Below are 19,551 nucleotides of genomic sequence, written 5' to 3' on the forward strand. Positions count from 1 at the left end.
TTCTTTTTCAACAAAATTAAATTTATTTAAAATAAGTTATATACATTTAGTTTTCCTAATAAGACCGAATAATAAATAATATTTCTTAGACAGAATAAGATGTGTTTAATGGTGCCGAATTGCTCAATGGTAGGTTCAGCAGCAAAGATTTACCCTTTTTGCCTTTCTCCATCAATTGTAATTTTATAGCGTAAGTTATTTCATTTTCACCGGAATTAGGTGGTTTATTTTCAACCTCAACTGTAATATGAACGCAACTACCTTTTTTAATCAATTGATGCTCGTGAGCAGCTGCCAATTGATTAACAACACGCCGTTCAACCTTAAAAGAAATTCAAATAATTATAAAATAACACTGAAAACATTATGTTAAATTACCTCGTGTTTGATGGATCTTGCCCCATAATAAACATTATAACCATCAGCTAAAACTTCAATCACTTTCCTATCCCATGTCAAATCAATATCATGTTTCTCCTTTGCCTAATAAAAATTTGTTTTAATTTAAATGTTCTAGTTAAATATAATATTAGCTACCTTTTTGGACCAAAACTGCAATTCTTTAACTACAAGTTGGAGTAGTTCCGAGTGAGAAAATGGCAAAAAGTACACTATTTCATTGATACGACCTAAAAATTCATCCCTTCTAAAGTGCCGCTAAAAATTTTAATACATTAAAAATTATTAACAAAAATCAGGGCTCCCACCAAAATCTAGCTAAAAATAGGAACTAAATTTTGAAAAGTATGAACCAAATAGGGACCATTTTAATAAAAAAAATTAGATCTTTCTTTAAACTTTAATTTTTACAAAAATGACTTAGTTCAACTTCACGACAATGAGCCTTATTATGAATTTTAAGAATATTTCAATTTAGCTGGGCTCGTTGCGCCACCTAATGCAGTGAATTAGAGCTATTAACATGAATCGATACAATTCTGGTTCAATATTAAAAACGGATGGTACTTTTCACCAAATTTACTAGAAATAGGGCGATTTAGGGACCAATTTCCGATTTTTAAGTGGTTTAAGAACGTCAAAAAAATAGGGTCATTCAGGTATTTTAGGGACCTGATGGGAGCCCTGAAATATCAAAAAGTTACCTTTAAAATTGGTTGGACAACTTTTTCTTTAAAGTTCTTAGAAATTGTGATTTTTTCGACTACTTCTTTATCATCTGTTATAATAAGATAAATTATAAACTAGTAGTATTACTATTGTAAAGACAATAAATTTACCGCTAGAACTATTATATCGCTCTTTAGCAATTTGTTCTGCCTCAGCGCGCAATTTTACTCCATGATGAGCAATTTCATCACTGGCCAAGTTAGAAGTCATTATAAAAATTGCGTCTTTGCACTCTATGGTATTTCCTTTACCATCCGTTAACCTTCCCTACAAAAGTTGAAAATTTTATTGAGAATAATTTGATAAATTTTCATAAAATACATACTTCATCAAAAAGTTGGAGTAAAACTGTTAAAACATCCGGATGGGCTTTATCAACTTCATCAAATAAAACAACTGCTTTCGGGAATGCCTTTAATTTCTTTGTAAGTTGACCACCTTCATCGTAGGTAAGAAGCCACCAATGGTCGAAATATAAGAATTAAAAGACAAATTGGTAGAATAGACCGTAAATTTGATAAACCTGAGATCGCAGTACTTCAGTAACCATCCTTATAGTTACTGAAGAAAATAAGACTGATTTTTAAATTTGGAATGGAATTTCCAGCTTAACTAAATGATACGCTTTCTTTTCGTTATGGTTTATTATTTATTTTTTTAGTGTGCTTTGAAATTTAAAATGTTAGTCTTCATTCAAATCTTGTACCGCCTTGAAGGCATATCTTGCTGAATTACTGTGATTTCAGTTTTATTAAATTTATGGTCTATTCTACCAATTTGTCTTTTAATTCACCTTCATCGTGTCCAATATAGCCGGGAGGTGAACCAATTAATTTCGCAACTTCGTGTTTTTCTTGATATTCTGACATGTCAAACCTTATAAAACTCTTAAAACAATCATCAGCCACAACTGAAACTTATTAAAATAAAAAAAAACCTACCCCTTTCTTTTCTTTATGAACATATTTTGAGCTCTGTTTCGCCAATTCTGTTTTTCCTATATTGATATTATGTATATATCATTGAAACTTGCGCAATAGTCATTTAAATTAGAGCTATACCTATTCCGGAGGACCCCAAGAATAAAAATACTAAAGGATGCTCATCATCACACCAGCCATTTTCTTTTCGTCTAATGGCTATTGTTGTAAATTTTATTATTCAATACAATAAATTTTAAATAGATGTAAAATTCTAACCATCTGACACAGTGGTTATGGCTCCTTCCTGGCCTACAATATGTTCTTTTATACGTTGTTCTAAAGGAAATCTACGTCTCTCCTCAGCTTCTCGTTGTCTTAATTTTTCCAAATACTAAAACACATAATTATATATATTTAATTTATGTAACCATAAGTGTATAATATTGTTACAAAAGTGTGACACTTCCTATTCTTCACATGCAAAAGTTTTACTGAGAGCTATTCACAAGACAGACTGCATTTCGGGCTACGTTGCCGTTTTGCGTCCGCCTCACGCATAGTCTTCTTGTGATGACGTCACTCCATTACTGGCTCTCAGTAAAATATTCCCCAAAGTGACTAACTTATGGAACAATATTATGGACTTATTATGTAGCTTATTTTCAATTAAAGTCTACCATTTCAGCATTTTTTATCAACATCTTCTTAACTTCATTTGTTCTAGCATAATATTCGGGCTTACTTCCACTGTCATTTTCTATTGTTGGATCAGCGCCTTAGAAATTTTACAAGCAAATTTTTATTATTGACATTTATAATTATTTTTTAAATTTAAATCTCGTACCATGATCGAGAAGTACTTTTATAATATCTATCTTATCAGCTAAGACAGCATAATGAAGTGGCGTACAATTTCTAAAATTTGCACGATTGTTTAATCTATCAGAAAATTCATCTTCTCTTACAACTAACACTGAAAAATTAAAGAAGTTTAGAAGTAAATATATACGGTTCAAAGGCTTCATATACCTTCTAGAGAATTAACTCTCTTTTCTTTTGCTGTTTGATAAACATTTGAAAAATTATCACCAATATTAGGATCAGCACCAGCTTCTAATAATATTTCGACTACGCTGATAATGAAAAATTACATATTGCATAATTATGTTGTTTGAGTAAAAGGTCATCATACTTTGTTTGACCATTCATGGCTGCAACATGTAGAGCTGTCCAACCAAATTCGTGTCGAAGATTAGGATCAACTCCGAATTTTAATAATTTCTTTATCTCATCGTCATTACCAATTTTTGCAGCGTGCAAAAACTTTTCTTCTTTATTAATTAAATATTTATATCATCAATAAGTATAAAAAGTTGTAATTTCTTTAAAACAAGTGATACATACCATTTTCTTTATCATTTTTCTTGTAACAAAATGCGTAAGTTAAAGCAAGGGAACTTGATAATACTGTTTTTTGATAAAATCTATTACACAGAGGTGTTTTCATTAATCTAACAACTTTATACAGGCATAAATAACGTATCTTAGATGAGTTCTTTGGTATAAAGCTGGTGAGTTGCAACAATTGAGAATTTTTAAACGCTGATAAACTTGTTTGTCTAGCCACTCCATTTATAGGAATAAATATGTTTTTTGACAGTTTTTGTAATAAAGTTTGTATCATTTCAAATATTTATCTGAAATAAAGTATAATTTATGGTACATTAAAATGAATACACATTTTAATTTTGATAACCTGATGAAATACATAAAAAGTTATATTTATCTCTTATGAAATACCTAATTAATTTCCTTTTTACATATCAGAAATTGCATTGAATTTGCACTAAATAGCCATCTACGTCTATTGATAAAGTTATAAAAAGTACCAGGTAAATTTTGATAAGGCTACCCTTATCCAAAAGTACCAGGTAAAATGATACGGCTGGCCTTATCTAAGATTTGGTTAGCTCTTGATTGAGCGTCTATCTGCAAGCCTCCACATACTTCCAAAAGAGAATGCGAGTAACAGTTTCCAAACTTAACTGTCCTACTCACTTCTAAACAAAAAGATCCAACCTTAAATCTTACAATTATCTTGAATGTCAATTTTAAGTAACCACAAAACGGCACAAATTAAACACGAGAAGCTATTAAATCTTAATTAGACAAAATATGTTGCAAGTTTGGTGTTGTTTCAATAACGTGAGAGATGGCAGTTTGATGGTTGGGCTGTATACTGTGGTAATGTATTGGATAAAACTTACTATGGTTTTTTTTTAAAAACCAGAACTATAATTTACAAACTTCCAACTTAAAAACAACTGATGCTAACTTTTCTCTTTTACATAGATTACAAGAATAACTGCTTTTATCATTGCATCTTATTGCTCAGCACATGCAAGAAATGTTAAAAATGCACTAGGACAGCCTTTTGAGCACATTCCAGTTCCTAGTATGTAAACTTTTGTACAGCGGGCCTAAACTTGCACATCAATTTATAGTCAGCACTGCATGATAATTTAAAATTAGGAATAAACAGCACCGGTTAAAACCTAAGATAAGCATGCTATGGAGTGTTCAATTATGCCTTAACTTTCTTAAAACCAAATCTAAAAAGCAAATATATATTTCCTTTTTCCAATATATTTACACATCCAAACCTTAAAGCCACAGTACCTTAAGTTTATATTTATAACCATGTCATTAAATTACGTAAATATAATAATATATTTACCTAATTTTTAAATCGATTTTAACAGAAAACACGCGTGCTTTTTCATACTTTTAAAAGTAAAAGACAAAGTAATGACGCAATAACAAGCTTTAGGTTACAGAAGCTTGGGAGCTGATCTGCAGCCATCTATGATCGCTTTATTATATAATACCCCCCTTAATTAAGTAATTTTATTTTTAGCAATTCAAGCTGTATTTTTATGGATTATGGTCTATTCCCTCTTATTTATCGGAGCAGCGCTAATGCTATTATATGGCATATTTAAAGTAATATTGAAATGTGTGAATGAAAACCAATATTAATTAATATAATTAATCCAGGACAAGTACTTATATTTTACACCTTGGCTTACCTGTATGGTTCTGGATCTATTGGGTAATTCCGTGATCGTGGTTTTATGCGGAATAGGAGTGGTTTCCAAAATTGTAAATTGAAATATATATTACAATTTTATAAGTTTAATTAACTACAATTTCTTAATTTAGGTTGTAGGCGCAGTGATAGGAGGCGTTCTTGCAGTGATAATCATCTATGCATTTAATGTACTGTACTCCCCCACCCAATTAAAGCCTAAATAATAAATTTCATATCAACATTTCTAGGTTTACTGCATATTGTGTGTGGCTTCCCATTATGAAAATGTTAAACACAAGGGGATTGTTGCAGAGTTTTACAACCGTAATCATCAACGTATACCATCCATATCAGAATCAATGGAAAATCTGATAATTGACGATGACAATGAAACCGAACCAACTCCCAGCTCACGCAGATCCAGGCTTTTATTTTTAACTACCAAGAAATTGAGAAATAAAAAACCCTCTAGAGCCCAACCACTAGGAATGCTACAGAATGGGGCACCCAGCTCCGATATTGATGTTTGACATCCTAAGTATACATATATTTCTTTTCCAGCAACCAATATAGTTTTATTCACAACACAAAATAAATGTAACAGAATTCGGAAGTAAAAACATTGAAAAAAAAAACTGAAATGAGTAGAGTCAAATGTAACTGGCAAATTAAAGGGTGTGCGAAAGTTGTACACATTCTATGTCGCGATTTTTTGGGGCCAGTTCTGTTCTTTAAGTTATAGTTTAGGAAAAAATATAAAAAAATATTAACTAGGAAATATCCATCACACGAGGTGTACATTTACAAGATTCACAAGGCACCTGGGTCTTTGGAATTATCTTTATCCCCAACAATACCAATGCCTTGGCCATCAGACACTATTTCTTGCAGGATAGAATTGGAAGCTTGTTCATCTACTATTTGCCTACGCAATTCATCCTTAAATAAAATAGCACTTCAATTAGCTAATAATTAAGAAACACTTCCACAAATATAAAGACTTACAGGTGACATTGTTTCCAGTTTCGTTGGGATATCATCTAACGTTAGTTCTTCTCCTTCAGCAGCGGAGGTCTGCATTAAGACATTATAAAATCTCACAGAATTATTTAAGGCATATAAAAAATTACCTGTCCTTGGGACAAAGCTTCGCCTCCAGCGGCTCCTAAGTCTTCCATGATAACTAACTCCCCATTAAGTAGGTGTTCATCGTGCCTATCTTCACATACTGCACCATGAACTACTGACAGGTTAGCATTCCTGAGATGTGACGAATTCGACGCGGCTCCAACGGCTCCATCCCTTAAGCAATGTGGAAGTCTATCGTTGAGGGATCCAAGTTGCCCAGCAGACTGATCAGCTTCAGCCAAATTTTTAGTTTCATCATTTTCAGCTTCCACTTCTGGTTCAGTTTCTCCTTCCGCATCGCAATCGTAACCTGATTCTTCTTCCAAAAGGCGAGGGCTCATTGGTAACACCATAGCAGAGGGATGAGGTGCAGCAGCGATTCCATCTGGGGCTGCCCGAACATCTAACCTACTGCATACAATAATTTTTGAAATTTTTTAAAATCTAATGACAACTTTCCAGGTTATTACTCTGGCTGGATATCAATGTGCGACCTCTGGCTAGAAGATTCAGCACTGCTCTCTGAGATTTGTCCATGCAAGTTACCATCATCTTTGTGGAATGTAACTTCCACCCATTCCTTATTGACAGAAATATCATGAAAATTAATTAAAGTAGATTCTATATACAATGAGAGACTTACTCTGTGATCCGATACGGCATGCTTTTCATTATTGAACAACTCATTCTCCGAAAAAACCTCAGAGCCCAAAAATCTTCCTTCATTTGATTGAGGAGAATCAAAATCCTGTATAACGAAACAAACGCGACATTTGCCATTTTATGGATCTGTTTGTTGAGTGAGATTTGAAAGTTATCCAATTTTCATTAGATAAATCAAATTTCAATTATATACTCAAGCGAAATGGGTGAAAATACAACAAATATCAATTTTTATTATATTTTTAGCTAACACTTTAATTGTTATTTTAATTACCATTCTATTAACAGTTGAGCTCTCTGTGGTGTGAACTGGAAGTGGGTTATTTTCAATCCTTGTTGAAAGCGTATTGTTATCTAGCGACGGCCAATCACGATGGTTATCATCTTTCTTTCTCTGCATTATTTTGTGTAAAGCGAGTTCCTTCAAAACAACTTCAGTCAATTCCATCAACATGTATTCTTCGCAATCTCTTACTCTGAATATAGAAAAATTTGTAATACAGTACACTACTAGTTTACTACAAAAAATAAATAAATACCTTTTTCCGAGATATTTAGCCAAGGTTTGTTGCATTGCTTGTAGTAATTGACTTCGAAAAAATCTTAGAGACTGCTGATGAACTGGCAAATTCTGCAGAGCATTCATGACGTGGCAACAGAGTTGGGCTTGCAAATGCAAACTGCAGTCCTCCATCAAGTGATTTTGAAGAAATGGAACTAAGTTTAGGATAGCTTGTTTCACTTGATGATCTAAAGAGGAAGTGCTGTCTTGAGTAGCTTCATTCGCATTGAGCGAGTGACTTGCTGAATTAGATAAGTGACGACTGTATTTCTTTTGTATTGCTCCTGTAGAGTTTTTAGGCCATGATGTACTAGAAGAGGAAGATTCGTCCATAGGGGACTAAAAACAATTTTAATTTTAATAGTGTTAGAATTAAGATAACAGTTATGTAAATAATACCTCATTAACATGTTCAGACAATCTGACAGCTTCATTTTCAACATTATCCCTAGTAAATACATTGTTGTTCGGTAAAGCTGAAGAGTTTGTTTGCAAATCATTACTATTGAGTCTCTGTCTGGCAAATTCAGATAAGCTCGTTAAATTATGAGAAGTGAGCACTTTATTTCTAGTGTCTCCCTGCAATACATAAATTTTTAAGCAGAGGTAAACACTAAAATGCAGAAAAAATTATACCTTTCTTCGTAACCCAGATGATATGTTACTATTGTCACTTCCTTGATTCAGTAATTCTTTTATGGTGGTTAAGGCTTTCCATGACTGATTATTCGAAGCAGTTCCAATATTTTGAAGCTGTTTTAATAGATCAGACAACATCTCTGGTTGCTGTTCATAGCTCGATATTAAAGAAGTAACCTCCATATATATGGAATCTCTCAAAGTTTCCAAATTTTCAGGCTGACTTGGAGTTTCATTGGACCTGAAAAATAAATTTTTAATAACTCTTCGCACTTTAAAACCAGAAATTCCAGTATCTCACATGGGCCTCGTAGTTGGAGGTGATAGATCTATAGGATTTGATCCAATATTCGTATTAGGTACATGGAAATCTTGATTACTTGATGGACTTCGCGGATTTTGACGGGTGTGTTCACTTAAGTCAAGTAGGTTCACAAAGCCCGATGTTCTTCTAGTTCCAACTACAAAATAATAATAATTAGTAACAAAGAAAATAATTAAAGGCTTTAAAAGTCGCTCAATGACTTAGGCCTAAGGTGGTGCCTTGGGTATTAGCCTAGCTGATTATTATTATTATTATTATTATTTAAGAGTAGCTTCATAATTTAGCGTACCATTTCCTTGTTCTTGATTCAGATTTGGTCGTTTGGTTCTAGGCCTAGCGCCATTACTAGTTTGAGGTGATGCACTTGGTGTTGTACTTCTCCTAAAATATTGAAAAACCCATTATAAAAATAATTTAAAAAAACTTAAATCAGGGCTGATGAAAATTACCTTCCAGTCGCAGAAATTGAGGGAAGGGAATAAGATCCTGGAAACTGCTGTGATGTTAGGTCTCTAGCTCTTTGAGCTCTCGAAGCTGGAACATCTGATGTGGCACAAAAAGAGAGGGAAGGCCTCATTTGGGAAGTAGCTGAGGGAACAGCGGACAAAGCTGTGGCACTGAGGTGCTCGTTACTTTTGGAAAGAACAGTTGTAGGGGCACCTGATAGTAAATTCTGACGCGAGTAGCTACGAAAGTTGTCAAGGAAATTATTTGCCCTTGTACCTGGCGGAACCTGAAATTATAATAATTAGTAAATTCAAAAGGGTTAAAGAGCAGCCTCTGATATTAGTATTAATAGGTTAATAGGTGGGAAAAACGGACCTGATTGTTAAGAGTTTCAGTAGCTCCTCTTTCATCTTGGGCAGCGGTGGGTGCGACATGAGAAGGGGCCCCAGTGTTTAAAGGGAAAGAAGGAGCACTAGGGTGCACAGGGTTGAAACAAAAGGGTGTCACGGGAGGCCCAAAATTTAAAGGATTCTGCAAGGATGAAGAGCTTAGCCAAGGTGTCATGCACCAGGGACGGAAGTTGAATTCATCGTTCGCCATGTGGGTGCTAACGGGAGACGGTTGAGGCACAATGCCTTCGGATTCAGAACTCTGATAGGATAAACAAACACATAAAAACAAGGGAAAATTTGAAACGGGATGCATGCCACTTATTTGCGAGGCATTTAGTAAAACCATTAGTAAAGTTAATGAAACCAAACATAATTATGCCTATTAACATTGAAAAACCAGTAAGCTTTATTTGCGTTTAATAAATGGTTTCACTACATAAAAAACTTCAAATTATATTTCTGAAAAAGTAGTTTGTGTTAGCAATAAATAGCATTAGTTAAAAAGAGGAAAAGATGAAAGAATTAGGACTTTGGAATAAAATAAGTTTTATGAAAATAGATTAACATTACCTGCTGAATAAATTGATGTAGCTGAAAAATTTCCATTTGTTGCATATTCAACAGATGATAGCAATGGCTCAAAGAAAGCAGAAGTTGTTGCTGTTGTTGAAAAAGTTGCGAGTAATATCTTAACATATCAGGTGGAGTTCCTTGCCCCGGAACTAAAAAACCACTTTTTTAAAATCACAATAACTTGAAATAAAAATAAGATAATTTCTATTCACCCAAAGGTTGATTTGAAGCAGAGCTAGATAAGAGCATTCCACTAAGTGCTTGTTGGTCTTTCAAAACTGACTGACATAGCGAATTAGTTTGATCTAACTGTTGTTGAAAGTATTTTGTGAATTGACGTCGTCTTCCCTCTGTGTTTGTTAAAGGTTCCAAAGAATCATCACGAACAGGAACTTCAGGCTGAATATTTTATAAAATTCATAAAAATCACAATTCGGTCAACTAACTAAACCAATTACCTCTGGCCTTGGTTGTCGAAAAGAAGGCTGTTCATTCTTTTTTGAGGTAGGTGCTTGGAAGTTTTTCCTCCATTGATTTAAGAGTCCACCTGATTATGAATGGCATTAGGCAAATAAAATGACAGACAAAAAATATCTTACGTTTATATCCATGCACTCTGCACTGTCTGATATTTCGTCTGCGATTTAATGATTCATTATCCGGCAAATTTTGTTCTTCAATAAATGGCTGAAGTAGTTCTTGAATTCGTTCTTCCGTCTGATTAAGTTCTGTAGCGCTTCCCTCATCTTCATCTTGCTCCTCCAAACTCTCCAATGGCTCTTCTTCAACTTCGTCATCCAAATTATCCTGAGTGCTAGACCCACCCCAAGTGGCTGCCACAGTTGTATCAGGTGCCATGACGCTGCTGGATCCCTCAACTAATTCGGATTTTTCAGAGGACCCACTTTGACTTCTCAAGTCTTGATTTTGCGAGAATCCTATCTGTTTGTTCTGCTCCTGACGAAGTAATTCTTGCAAAACTACTTTCTGGTGCTGTAACTCATCCCTTAAGGCTAGGCTTTGACTTAATTCATCATGTAAGAAAGCCAAGGCAGGGTCATCCATTCGTTTGGGTGTTTCATACTTTACTGGATATTTTCTCGACACGTTAACCAAATTTGGGGCTTTGCTATTGGTATCTTTAGTGGCTCTGATATTTTCCGATGAACAGGCTCTACTTCTTTGAAGGTTATCCTCGCAAACTATCCTGGTTCTTTTTGTACATTTAAACATTTTAATAATTGAAAATTTAAAAGCCCCAAAAGAATTACCTTGATATGTCACCACTTGATCCGGATAACAGAAGATTAGAAGAGTTCCTATCCTTTTTAGTAATGCTACCACCTTCACCACTCGAACGTTGTTCATTATTCTTTCCGGCAGTAGCTCCAAATTGTTGTTGCTGCTGTTGCAAAACCTGCAATTGCTCTTGCATTGTCAACAGCCTTTTACGTTCTTCAGTCAAATTTTCTAATTCTCTTTGTTGCCTCATCAATTGCTCTTCCACATCATGTAATCTAGAAACATTCAATCTTATAGAAAAATATTTAAAAAAAAATTTATAAGGTGATTAAATTACCGAGATGCATCTTGATTTGGAACATTGCGATGAGATCCATCATCAGCAGTATTGCGATTTCCCTCGGCTGGAGACAGGTCATTCAAACCTTCAAAACCAGGTTGAAGATTGGCTATAAACTGTATGATATCATTGGGAAGCGGTTCCCCCGATTGCCGAAATTGATGAACAGCACCCAATAAACTCTGCAACTTTTGCAGTTTATTCTTGGCTGCCAGAAGTTTCCTGCAAGAAAGGAAACTAGTAGAACAAGGATTATTATTTTGAAAGAAGACTAATATACATACCCAACTTTGGCTTCAATTTCAGCATGTTCTTCCATAATACTTTGTTCTTGCGACAGTGATAGGTTAGTTGATGGGGAAACTATGGCTGTAGCGGCAGCAGCAACAGCAACTGCTCCAGCATTTGAAGCAGTAGCCTGAGTGGTATTGTCGCCGTCTTCATTCGCTCTCCCTTCAGCTTCGTAATGTCTTCTTGCTGGAAAGCCAGGTGCAGTATGATCACGACGTAGATTATCAGATTTCAAAGCTGGACCTTGAGTTTTTTCACGTTTATTTCCAGGATACCTTCCCCTAAATTAAAAAAAAATAAGACATTTGCATACTGTAACACATCAGTGATTATGATACACATGTAAAATGAAATTTGAGACCTCCATTGACCAGATTCTCCTTGAGCTTGGATATCTTCTTCCAATGCAGATCCTTCAATATTTTCAGTAAGTATTTTCAATTGCTTCAGTTTCTTCTTGAGCTCTTCCATTTTACGATTTTTTTCACCAGAATTTACAGACTCTATATACTGTCTAGCCTCTGCGAGTGTATCCTCAGTATCATTTGAAAATTCTACATTAGCATTAACTCCGCTAGCTTGATTGGAATCTAGGTAAAGTTTGATGAAATTAAAAAATGAAAAACAATGCACAAAAAGTTTCGACTTTCCTTACCATTTACAGGGCCATTAACTTGTGTAGACGTAACATGCATGGAAAGTTCAGCTAACAAGTTATCCATTTGATTTTTCTTCTCTTGCAACTCTTTGAGCTTATTCTCCAGTTTCTTACGATGCAAGTCAGAAATAGCCGTCGCCTCATCATCACCCCCCCCATTTAAACCTTGCTGATCATCCTAGTAGGGTTCAATATATTATAATTAGTGATGGATTGAAACTAATTAGTTGAGCACATTACCAATGGTGTATTATTGGCAAATTCTTGTAAGGCTCGAAGGCGTGAATGTAGATTTTGAATTTCGGTGGTATTAATTGAAGTTATCCCCTTATTGACACTTCCTCCACTGCCACTTTTCTTTATTTCCTTACGGGCCAGTTTGGAATTTCCTTTCGACATCTGAGGACAGTTATGATTCACTGCCAAATCCCATTCAACATTACCAGTACTAACGGGTGGCACAACAGCAGGCTGATTTTGTGAATGATCAATATCACTGTTAGACTGGAAACCATTATGGTTCACAGTTAATAAGCCAGACCATTCAACATCGTCACTGGTTTGACCAGCCTCCAAAAATTGCTCTGAAACACAAGATTATAATAAATCAAAATAATAGAACTCAGAAGATGTAAAACATACCATGAAAAGCTTTAACCTCAGCCAACCGACTTTCAGCTTTTTTCTGCATGCTTAAAAGCGCCGTTTGCTGTTCTTTGAGTGCCACTAGTTTTTTCTGAGATGCAACCATTTTTTGCAAAAGCTCATTGCGTTTCTCTATTGCTACACTCGTCTCTTCGTCATCTTCATCTTCATCTTCATGATTAAGAATCTGCCAATAAAATTAAATTAAAATTATTGAATTGACTGCAATTAGTAATTATAAAAATTACATTTTGATGAGGTGAAATAGTGGGCTGATTTTCATCTTCGATCGTTGAGCTTGATGAATCTAATGCAGCTGCTTCATTGCGATGAGCAGCTGAGGAAGCAGCAGCCGTACCATCCTTAACGGACTTTAAATCACCATTTTGGTTAGAATTTAGGAGGATGGAATATCAAAATTAGAGGTAGATAAAATAAAATATTACCAAAACCTGCTGCAGAAGCTCCAAATGCTCTTGTTCTTCCGATTTGAGCTGTTCCAGCATTTGTTCCATATTTCCAAGTTGGCTACGAGCAGCCTAAATTCCAATATAATATTACAAAATTGAAATATTTATATATTTTTTTTTAAATTACCACACTGTCAGTTTTTTCCAAATTCTGCATGATAGTACTGACTTGTTTGATGCAATCGCGTAAATGCATTAGTCTTTCAACCAAAACCCCAGTATCAGGCTATAAAATCCAAAAAGTATTTGAAAACTTCTGAAATTTTAATTTTAAAATCGCTTATACCTTTGGTTTTGAAAAACTAACCAATTTGTTAGTATTATCTTGCTTGCTTGAGCTACTTGATAAATTTTCTAAGACCTTCTTCGGCCCCAGTCCATTTTGAATGTTCTTTTTAGGTCGTCGCTGACTAATGCTGTATCTAAGGTCTCTTGGTGCTTCAGCACCAGATTCATCGGAATCTAAGCCATCTTGGTCTATATCACTAGGCATTTTTGAGTAACGACTATGATTATTTTCACTCAAATCACCATCTTTTTTATGATGAAAGGTTAACTTTGTTGCCGGTGTGAGTTTTTGCGCAGCTTTGTGACCACCAGATGCTTGAGGAGATGACTCGGTTGACAGGGAAGTATCAGTAATTGGAGTAACTTTAGGTTTGCTTTTATTTCTTTGCTTTTTAGATAGTCTATTCTCAGCTGCTGAGGTGTGCAAACTCTACAATATAAAGAATATCTAATTTATTACTAGTTTAATTGCTTAAAAATTGTATTTCACTATAAAAAAAAATGGAATCTATTTACAGCACCCTCACTCCTTACCTGATTGCAAAATTGCTAAAAACCTTCTCTTAAGACTAAAGCCCTAAAAGTATAGGTTTCAAATAAGCAAACTTTCCAGGGTGTCTATAAATAGATTTCCTATTTTAAGTCAGGTGGGGACTTTGGGGAGTCAAAAGTGGGTTGAAATTTTTTAATATTATCTCTGCAAGTACTACGCACTTCTTCAGAATTAGGGAGGTACAAACAACGTACTCAAGTAAAAATTTTAAAATGAAAACTTACAAGATTGTTTGCTGTCAAAAGCCAGGGTGGTCCTTGACTTTCATTTTCGCATGCAGTATCATTCCGATTCCTATTATTAGCCACTACGCTGTTAGATGTAGAGGTTCGAGAATTTTGGGGCAAAGAATAATGCCCTCCTGACGCCATATCTATTAGTTAAACTGATGTTAAATACACGTTAATGAAGGAATTATACGTACAAAAAACATTTAAAAAATATAATTACTTAATGTACATGTAGGTTAAAGAACGTAAGATATGAAAGGCGGGTTAGAGACTGATGCAGTGAGGCCGCATTCACTCCATGCTATTTATAGATAGCCGAGGCTCTATAAAATGTCAATCATGTTTTGAGAAAATACAACCTAATGACAATTAAAAATTACTTAGTTGTTTTTTAATATCAAACAAAATACATATAAATTGTGAAAAATAATAACTAATGATTTAAAAATGTAACGAAAACCGCATTTAATAACAAGATGAATATCACTCACCGTGTCGCCGCTTTAGAATTTTTCTCGACGTTGACGATTTGACGCCACGAATGTCTATTTTTTTACATGTGAGCACGTGACTATTGATTTTTCGATGGAGTTAGTTGATATATAATTATTCTTCAACACAATAATTCGTTGGATTTATAATGTCGGGCATATATTATTTTGTCATCGTTGGCTATAATGATAATCCTATTTTCGAAATGGAGTTTTATCCTTCGAATAAAACAGACCACCGGGTATGAATATAAGGAAAATTTAAAATATTCCCATAAGCCTTTGTCTTGTCAATGTCTTACATCACCTCGTATTATTTATATACTTCTGATATTCTACTTCTAATTAATACCAATATTATCAAAACGGCATAAAAATGTGTATTATTTTGAACATTCTAATAGAGAGATGATCATAGGCATCTAAGTGAATTTATTGCTCATGCCGCTCTCGATCTAGTAGATGAACACATGTGGCTGACCAATAACATGTACTTAAAAATAGTAGATAAATTTAACGAGTGGTACGTCTCAGCATTTGTGACTGCAAGCAATATCCTTTTATAAAAATGAGAACCCTTAAAAAAATTTTCAATTCAACTTATCACTCTTGATTTTGCTCTTAATTTAGCAGTAGTACAAATCCAATTTACAAAATCATTAAACTTTTTACTTTTGGTATCATCTACTCCTTAACATTTTTTACGAATGAGGTTTTTAATGCTTCATGATATTAAAAATGAAGATGGAATTAAATGTTTCTTTCAAGATGTTTATGAAATTTATATTAAAGTAAATATCTGTAATATTTAATATGTGTGTGAGATATGTTTAAAACATTTCAAATTGTTTCAGCATGCCCTAAATCCATTCTACGAACACAACACCCCGATTAAATCAGCATTATTTGAAAAGAAAGTTCAATCATATGGTAGAAGATATTTAACTGGATAATATTTATATCGCAATTTTTTGTAAATAAAATATATTATGTTTTTGAAATAGCTACACTTTTTTCTTCCTGTATTAAAATAAAAAATATAAGTACTGGATTAAAAATGTTGCGCTACAATTATTACTTCTTTTTTGGTGGTTTTCCATGAGAGTTATCCAATGTGGATGGTGACATTGTGTCTGATAATGAAACTGATGATATGCTTTGAGATATTTCGGGGTCTGTTAGATTTGCATCTGGAGAATCACTAACATTTATAATTTCGTCATCTGGATCAGGAGACACTGCCCTGAAATTTTTAAATTTTAAAAGTATATTATTGAGGTCTGAGTGAAATAATGAAAGAAAAATGATTACGTTGGTTCTTTTTTCACAGGAACTTGACCAGGTAACCACTTCATAGCCTCTTCATCTTTCAAATTTGTTATGCCAGCTTTCTCCAATGTCTGTAGCGCGCCGTGTAATTCCTCTAATGGAGGAGGAGTTTGAGGTTGTTCATCGGCTACTTCAGATTCATTTTCAGGAAACTGAATTTCTGACACAACCTCTTCTTTTATTCTAAAATAAATTACATTAGGCATAGAAATTATTTATTGATTAAGTGCCGTACTTGATTTTACTGTCAAGTGTCACTTTTTGCTCGGGCATTTTATGCCTTTCACATTCTTCTTCTAGCTCACGACACTGTCTGAGTAAATGTTGGTGATAGTTCACAATTCGGTTCTGATAAAAGTCGTGCAGTGTAATAACACTACCTAAACCAAGTTCATGAAAAACTTGCTCAACAACATCTACAAAACCGGAACTTCCTGTCAAGGCCTCTCGGTCAACAGCTACTCTGAGCATGTTACACATTCTTGAGTTGTAATCATGAACAATGTCAATCATTGTGTCTAGTACATATTGATTGGCACCTAGGAAATTACAAATTTTTAACCAAAGAATAGTTAAAATAGTTTAAAAGGAACATACTATCAAACCCAGCATGTGCACAGATAGCCGAAACAGATTTCATTAGCAGCTGTCGGCGTACATTGTTTGTTATTTCTGGGATATATTTTTTCTTGCCCAAAACAAAGTCACTGTAAAAGTTTGAATTATAAGCATGAGTTTGGTAATTCAAAAGTATTGGTAAAAGAAAAGGAACATGTTGGTACCTTAGTTTTAAAAAGTTGTAACTCTAGCTTTGATGTAGAGCAAGTTACATCTTTTTTAAGTTAGGATTACCATTTAGAATACCTTGGAGTATCTTTAACTGATATATCACCAGGTCTCCGATCAGCTATAGCTCCTTCAGGAAGCTCAGGTATTGGAGGTAATGGTTGCGGTTGATACTCAATTTCTTCTTGTAAGAACGTGCTTAACTTTTTGACATGTTGAATTAACTGAATGGAATGCTGAGTTAGTGGATCAACAGCGCATTGTTCAGCAGTTAAGCTAGTAAAATAAATTAAGTTATCAAAACGCAAAGTTTTTTATAATACAATTTTACATGCGAGGAGTGGTTTCCGATTTGACAGGTTGATATAGCTTCGCTCCAGATATTTCAAGCGGTCTTGGTTTTGTAATTTGCTCTCTTTCAAGGGCTGCTATTCCAGATTCCGTGTCAGGAATAATTGGTAAATCTCCCCACCTCTGATGCGACATTTTGTTTAAATACCCATTAAATTTAAAATAATAAACCCATTTATAAACTCATCGTCGAATGGTTTTCTCTAATTTGAGTAAAGAAATGCACTTGCACTGCACTACGATGAGCCATCTATTGAAAAGTAGCGTAATTTATATTATAAAATTGCCGTTTAAATATTAGGATATTATTATAAATAATTAAAATATAAAATAATTATGTTGGTACCGTAAAATAATTGCATATAATTTCTTATACCTAGTTTGCGGTAAAAGTATAGATGGCGCAAAAGCGAAGCACGAAATGTTTTGGGTGGGGTGCATTTGGCCGACTCCGCATTTGGCCGACTCCTCATTTGACCGACTTTTCATTTGGCCGACTGCTCATATGTCCGAATGCCCATTTGGCCGACAGCTCATTTGGTCGACTTTTCGGTCGGCCAAATGAGCAGACCATATGGCCGACTACTCATTAGGCCGACTACTCATTTGGCCGACTACTCTTTTAGCTGAAATTCTGGTCGGCCAAATGAGCAGCCCGTTTGACCGACTGCTCATTTCACTGACTCTTATACTATAGCCTGTCCTTATCTATGTCTTTAGTGTTAGGTTGACTTATAGAACGGGCAATGTATTTTAAGTATTGGCGCCTGACGGCGCCGCGCACTCGCTTCGCTCGAGCGCTGGGGGGCCGGACCGGCGCCCCCCCAGCCCCGTTCTTTATAACCAAGCTGGGCCTTCTAAAACGCGACCTAGAGGACAGTACCTAGCCAAACGCACCTAGTATCGTCTAAATGACATATGAGTAGTCGGCCAAATGAGTAGTCGGCCAAACGAGTAGTCGGCCAAACGAGCAGTCGGCCAAACGAGCAGTCGGCCAAACGAGCAGTCGGCTAAATGAGTAGTCGGAAAAATGAGCAGTCGGTCTAATGCTCTGTCCATTTGGCCGACTGCCCATTTGGCCGAATTCTCAGTCGGCCAAATGGACAGTCGGACAAATGTTCAGTCGGTCAAATGAGCAGTCCATTTGGCCGACTGTCCATATGACCGACTTCTCAGTCGGACAAATGTGCAGTCGGCCAAATGGACAGTCGGCGTAACGTGTATTTTGTGGTCGGCCAAATGAGAAGTCGGCCAAACGAAACTCTCCCAATGTTTTCAACATAAAAACCATAAGTAACATAATACCCCTAAGTATGACATTAGGAAAATGTTCTACTACATCCTTTCTTCACAGTGACGTAAATTGTTTTTCTAAATAGCAACACTCGGTAGCGGCGGCATGAACTAATCTAACCCAACTTCCGGGAACGTGATTCCGCGGTTTTGAAAACAGTCATTTTTAGGCTTAAGGCGTATAGAGTGTTGTCGTCTGAAACCCTGCGACGTCACCATTGTAATTTGCCTCTTGATAAAAAACGGTAACTGTCATGGCGGCCACTATTAACACTACAGCTGTGACGTTTCAAGTTTTCAAAATCGTATCAGACGACAACACTCTATAGCCGCACTAATTTCGTTTTCACCACGGAAACTTTAACAACGGAAGAAATTAAAGAAATTGTATGTATTTTCCCCAACAATATTAAATCTTTATATCCGGCAAATGGTATTATCAAGAATGTATTTATTTATAGACTCTTTTTTTTGGAATTTTGCTGGGCGCGTTCATCTTGAGTTTACCCCCCTTAATAATCCAAGAGCCCATGCCAAAATAAGCAAGTGATAAGGTGGGTGATTACTTTTTTGAAAAACGTTTCTGACGGGTACCCAATATCTGCAAGTCTTACGGGCCGGAGTGGGGGGCTTTTGGGAAATATAAGCTACGTGACGTCACATTCGGAGACCCATTAAGCAACCTATAAGGTACACGATCAAAACTTGGCCTA

General features: G+C 35.1%; 5 protein-coding genes across 10 annotated transcripts; 2 read left to right on the forward strand and 3 right to left on the reverse strand.

Moving 5' to 3' along the window:
- Position 1: 1 nt before the first annotated feature.
- On the reverse strand, positions 2-4,808 carry LOC149945398 (mitochondrial disaggregase-like). 2 transcript variants are annotated; one of them, XM_090174813.1, is made up of 16 exons: positions 4,789-4,808; positions 3,456-3,748; positions 3,244-3,382; positions 3,081-3,184; positions 2,896-3,024; positions 2,729-2,826; positions 2,328-2,442; positions 2,190-2,267; positions 2,070-2,125; positions 1,922-2,015; positions 1,454-1,566; positions 1,239-1,395; positions 1,104-1,177; positions 538-657; positions 379-483; positions 2-322 (listed from the first exon to the last, which is right to left on the reverse strand). In XM_090174813.1, the coding sequence occupies exons 2-16, from the start codon at positions 3,733-3,735 to the stop codon at positions 86-88; spliced, it is 1,899 nt and encodes a 632-aa protein (XP_090030939.1). In that variant the 5' UTR covers positions 3,736-3,748; positions 4,789-4,808; the 3' UTR covers positions 2-85. The 2 variants fall into 2 exon arrangements, with proteins under 2 accessions (XP_090030939.1, XP_090030940.1); XM_090174814.1 differs by having other exon boundaries at positions 3,081-3,179; positions 4,789-4,807.
- LOC149945399 (uncharacterized) lies at positions 4,062-5,710 on the forward strand. The gene is made up of 6 exons (XM_090174816.1): positions 4,062-4,295; positions 4,404-4,506; positions 4,969-5,054; positions 5,109-5,213; positions 5,274-5,330; positions 5,391-5,710. The coding sequence occupies exons 1-6, from the start codon at positions 4,227-4,229 to the stop codon at positions 5,670-5,672; spliced, it is 702 nt and encodes a 233-aa protein (XP_090030942.1). The 5' UTR covers positions 4,062-4,226; the 3' UTR covers positions 5,673-5,710.
- LOC149945400 (uncharacterized) lies at positions 5,553-15,175 on the reverse strand. Of its 5 annotated transcripts, none has more exons than XM_090174809.1 (31): positions 15,080-15,175; positions 14,809-14,911; positions 14,583-14,743; positions 13,804-14,235; positions 13,645-13,743; positions 13,494-13,586; positions 13,296-13,418; positions 13,045-13,234; positions 12,643-12,986; positions 12,400-12,580; positions 12,106-12,334; positions 11,738-12,025; positions 11,451-11,675; positions 11,143-11,388; positions 10,471-11,084; positions 10,330-10,418; positions 10,084-10,270; positions 9,869-10,020; positions 9,282-9,557; positions 8,909-9,192; positions 8,749-8,840; positions 8,436-8,595; positions 8,132-8,375; positions 7,895-8,074; positions 7,473-7,834; positions 7,208-7,409; positions 6,914-7,018; positions 6,741-6,850; positions 6,273-6,681; positions 6,148-6,216; positions 5,553-6,081 (listed from the first exon to the last, which is right to left on the reverse strand). In XM_090174809.1, exons 3-31 carry the CDS (start codon positions 14,727-14,729, stop codon positions 5,953-5,955), a joined length of 6,261 nt encoding a protein of 2,086 aa, XP_090030935.1. In that variant the 5' UTR covers positions 14,730-14,743; positions 14,809-14,911; positions 15,080-15,175; the 3' UTR covers positions 5,553-5,952. The 5 variants fall into 5 exon arrangements, with proteins under 5 accessions (XP_090030935.1, XP_090030936.1, XP_090030937.1 ...); XM_090174810.1 differs by having other exon boundaries at positions 14,583-14,731; positions 14,809-14,947; positions 15,080-15,141; XM_090174811.1 differs by having other exon boundaries at positions 6,273-6,678; positions 14,809-14,947; positions 15,080-15,141.
- Trs20 (trafficking protein particle complex subunit 2) lies at positions 15,136-16,046 on the forward strand. Its single transcript, XM_090174818.1, has 4 exons — positions 15,136-15,321; positions 15,484-15,631; positions 15,785-15,870; positions 15,934-16,046. Exons 1-4 carry the CDS (start codon positions 15,229-15,231, stop codon positions 16,030-16,032), a joined length of 426 nt encoding a protein of 141 aa, XP_090030944.1. The 5' UTR covers positions 15,136-15,228; the 3' UTR covers positions 16,033-16,046.
- Positions 15,616-17,762, reverse strand: LOC149945402 (STAGA complex 65 subunit gamma-like). The gene is made up of 7 exons (XM_090174815.1): positions 17,526-17,762; positions 17,273-17,470; positions 17,006-17,115; positions 16,644-16,947; positions 16,391-16,591; positions 16,158-16,322; positions 15,616-16,099 (listed from the first exon to the last, which is right to left on the reverse strand). Exons 1-7 carry the CDS (start codon positions 17,678-17,680, stop codon positions 16,084-16,086), a joined length of 1,149 nt encoding a protein of 382 aa, XP_090030941.1. The 5' UTR covers positions 17,681-17,762; the 3' UTR covers positions 15,616-16,083.
- Between the last annotated feature and the right edge of the window lie 1,789 nt (positions 17,763-19,551).

The sequence above is a fragment of the Leiobunum rupestre genome, chromosome 5 (assembly GCF_980474605.1).
Source record: "Leiobunum rupestre chromosome 5, qqLeiRupe1.1.hap1, whole genome shotgun sequence".
NCBI lineage: Eukaryota > Metazoa > Arthropoda > Arachnida > Opiliones > Sclerosomatidae > Leiobunum > Leiobunum rupestre.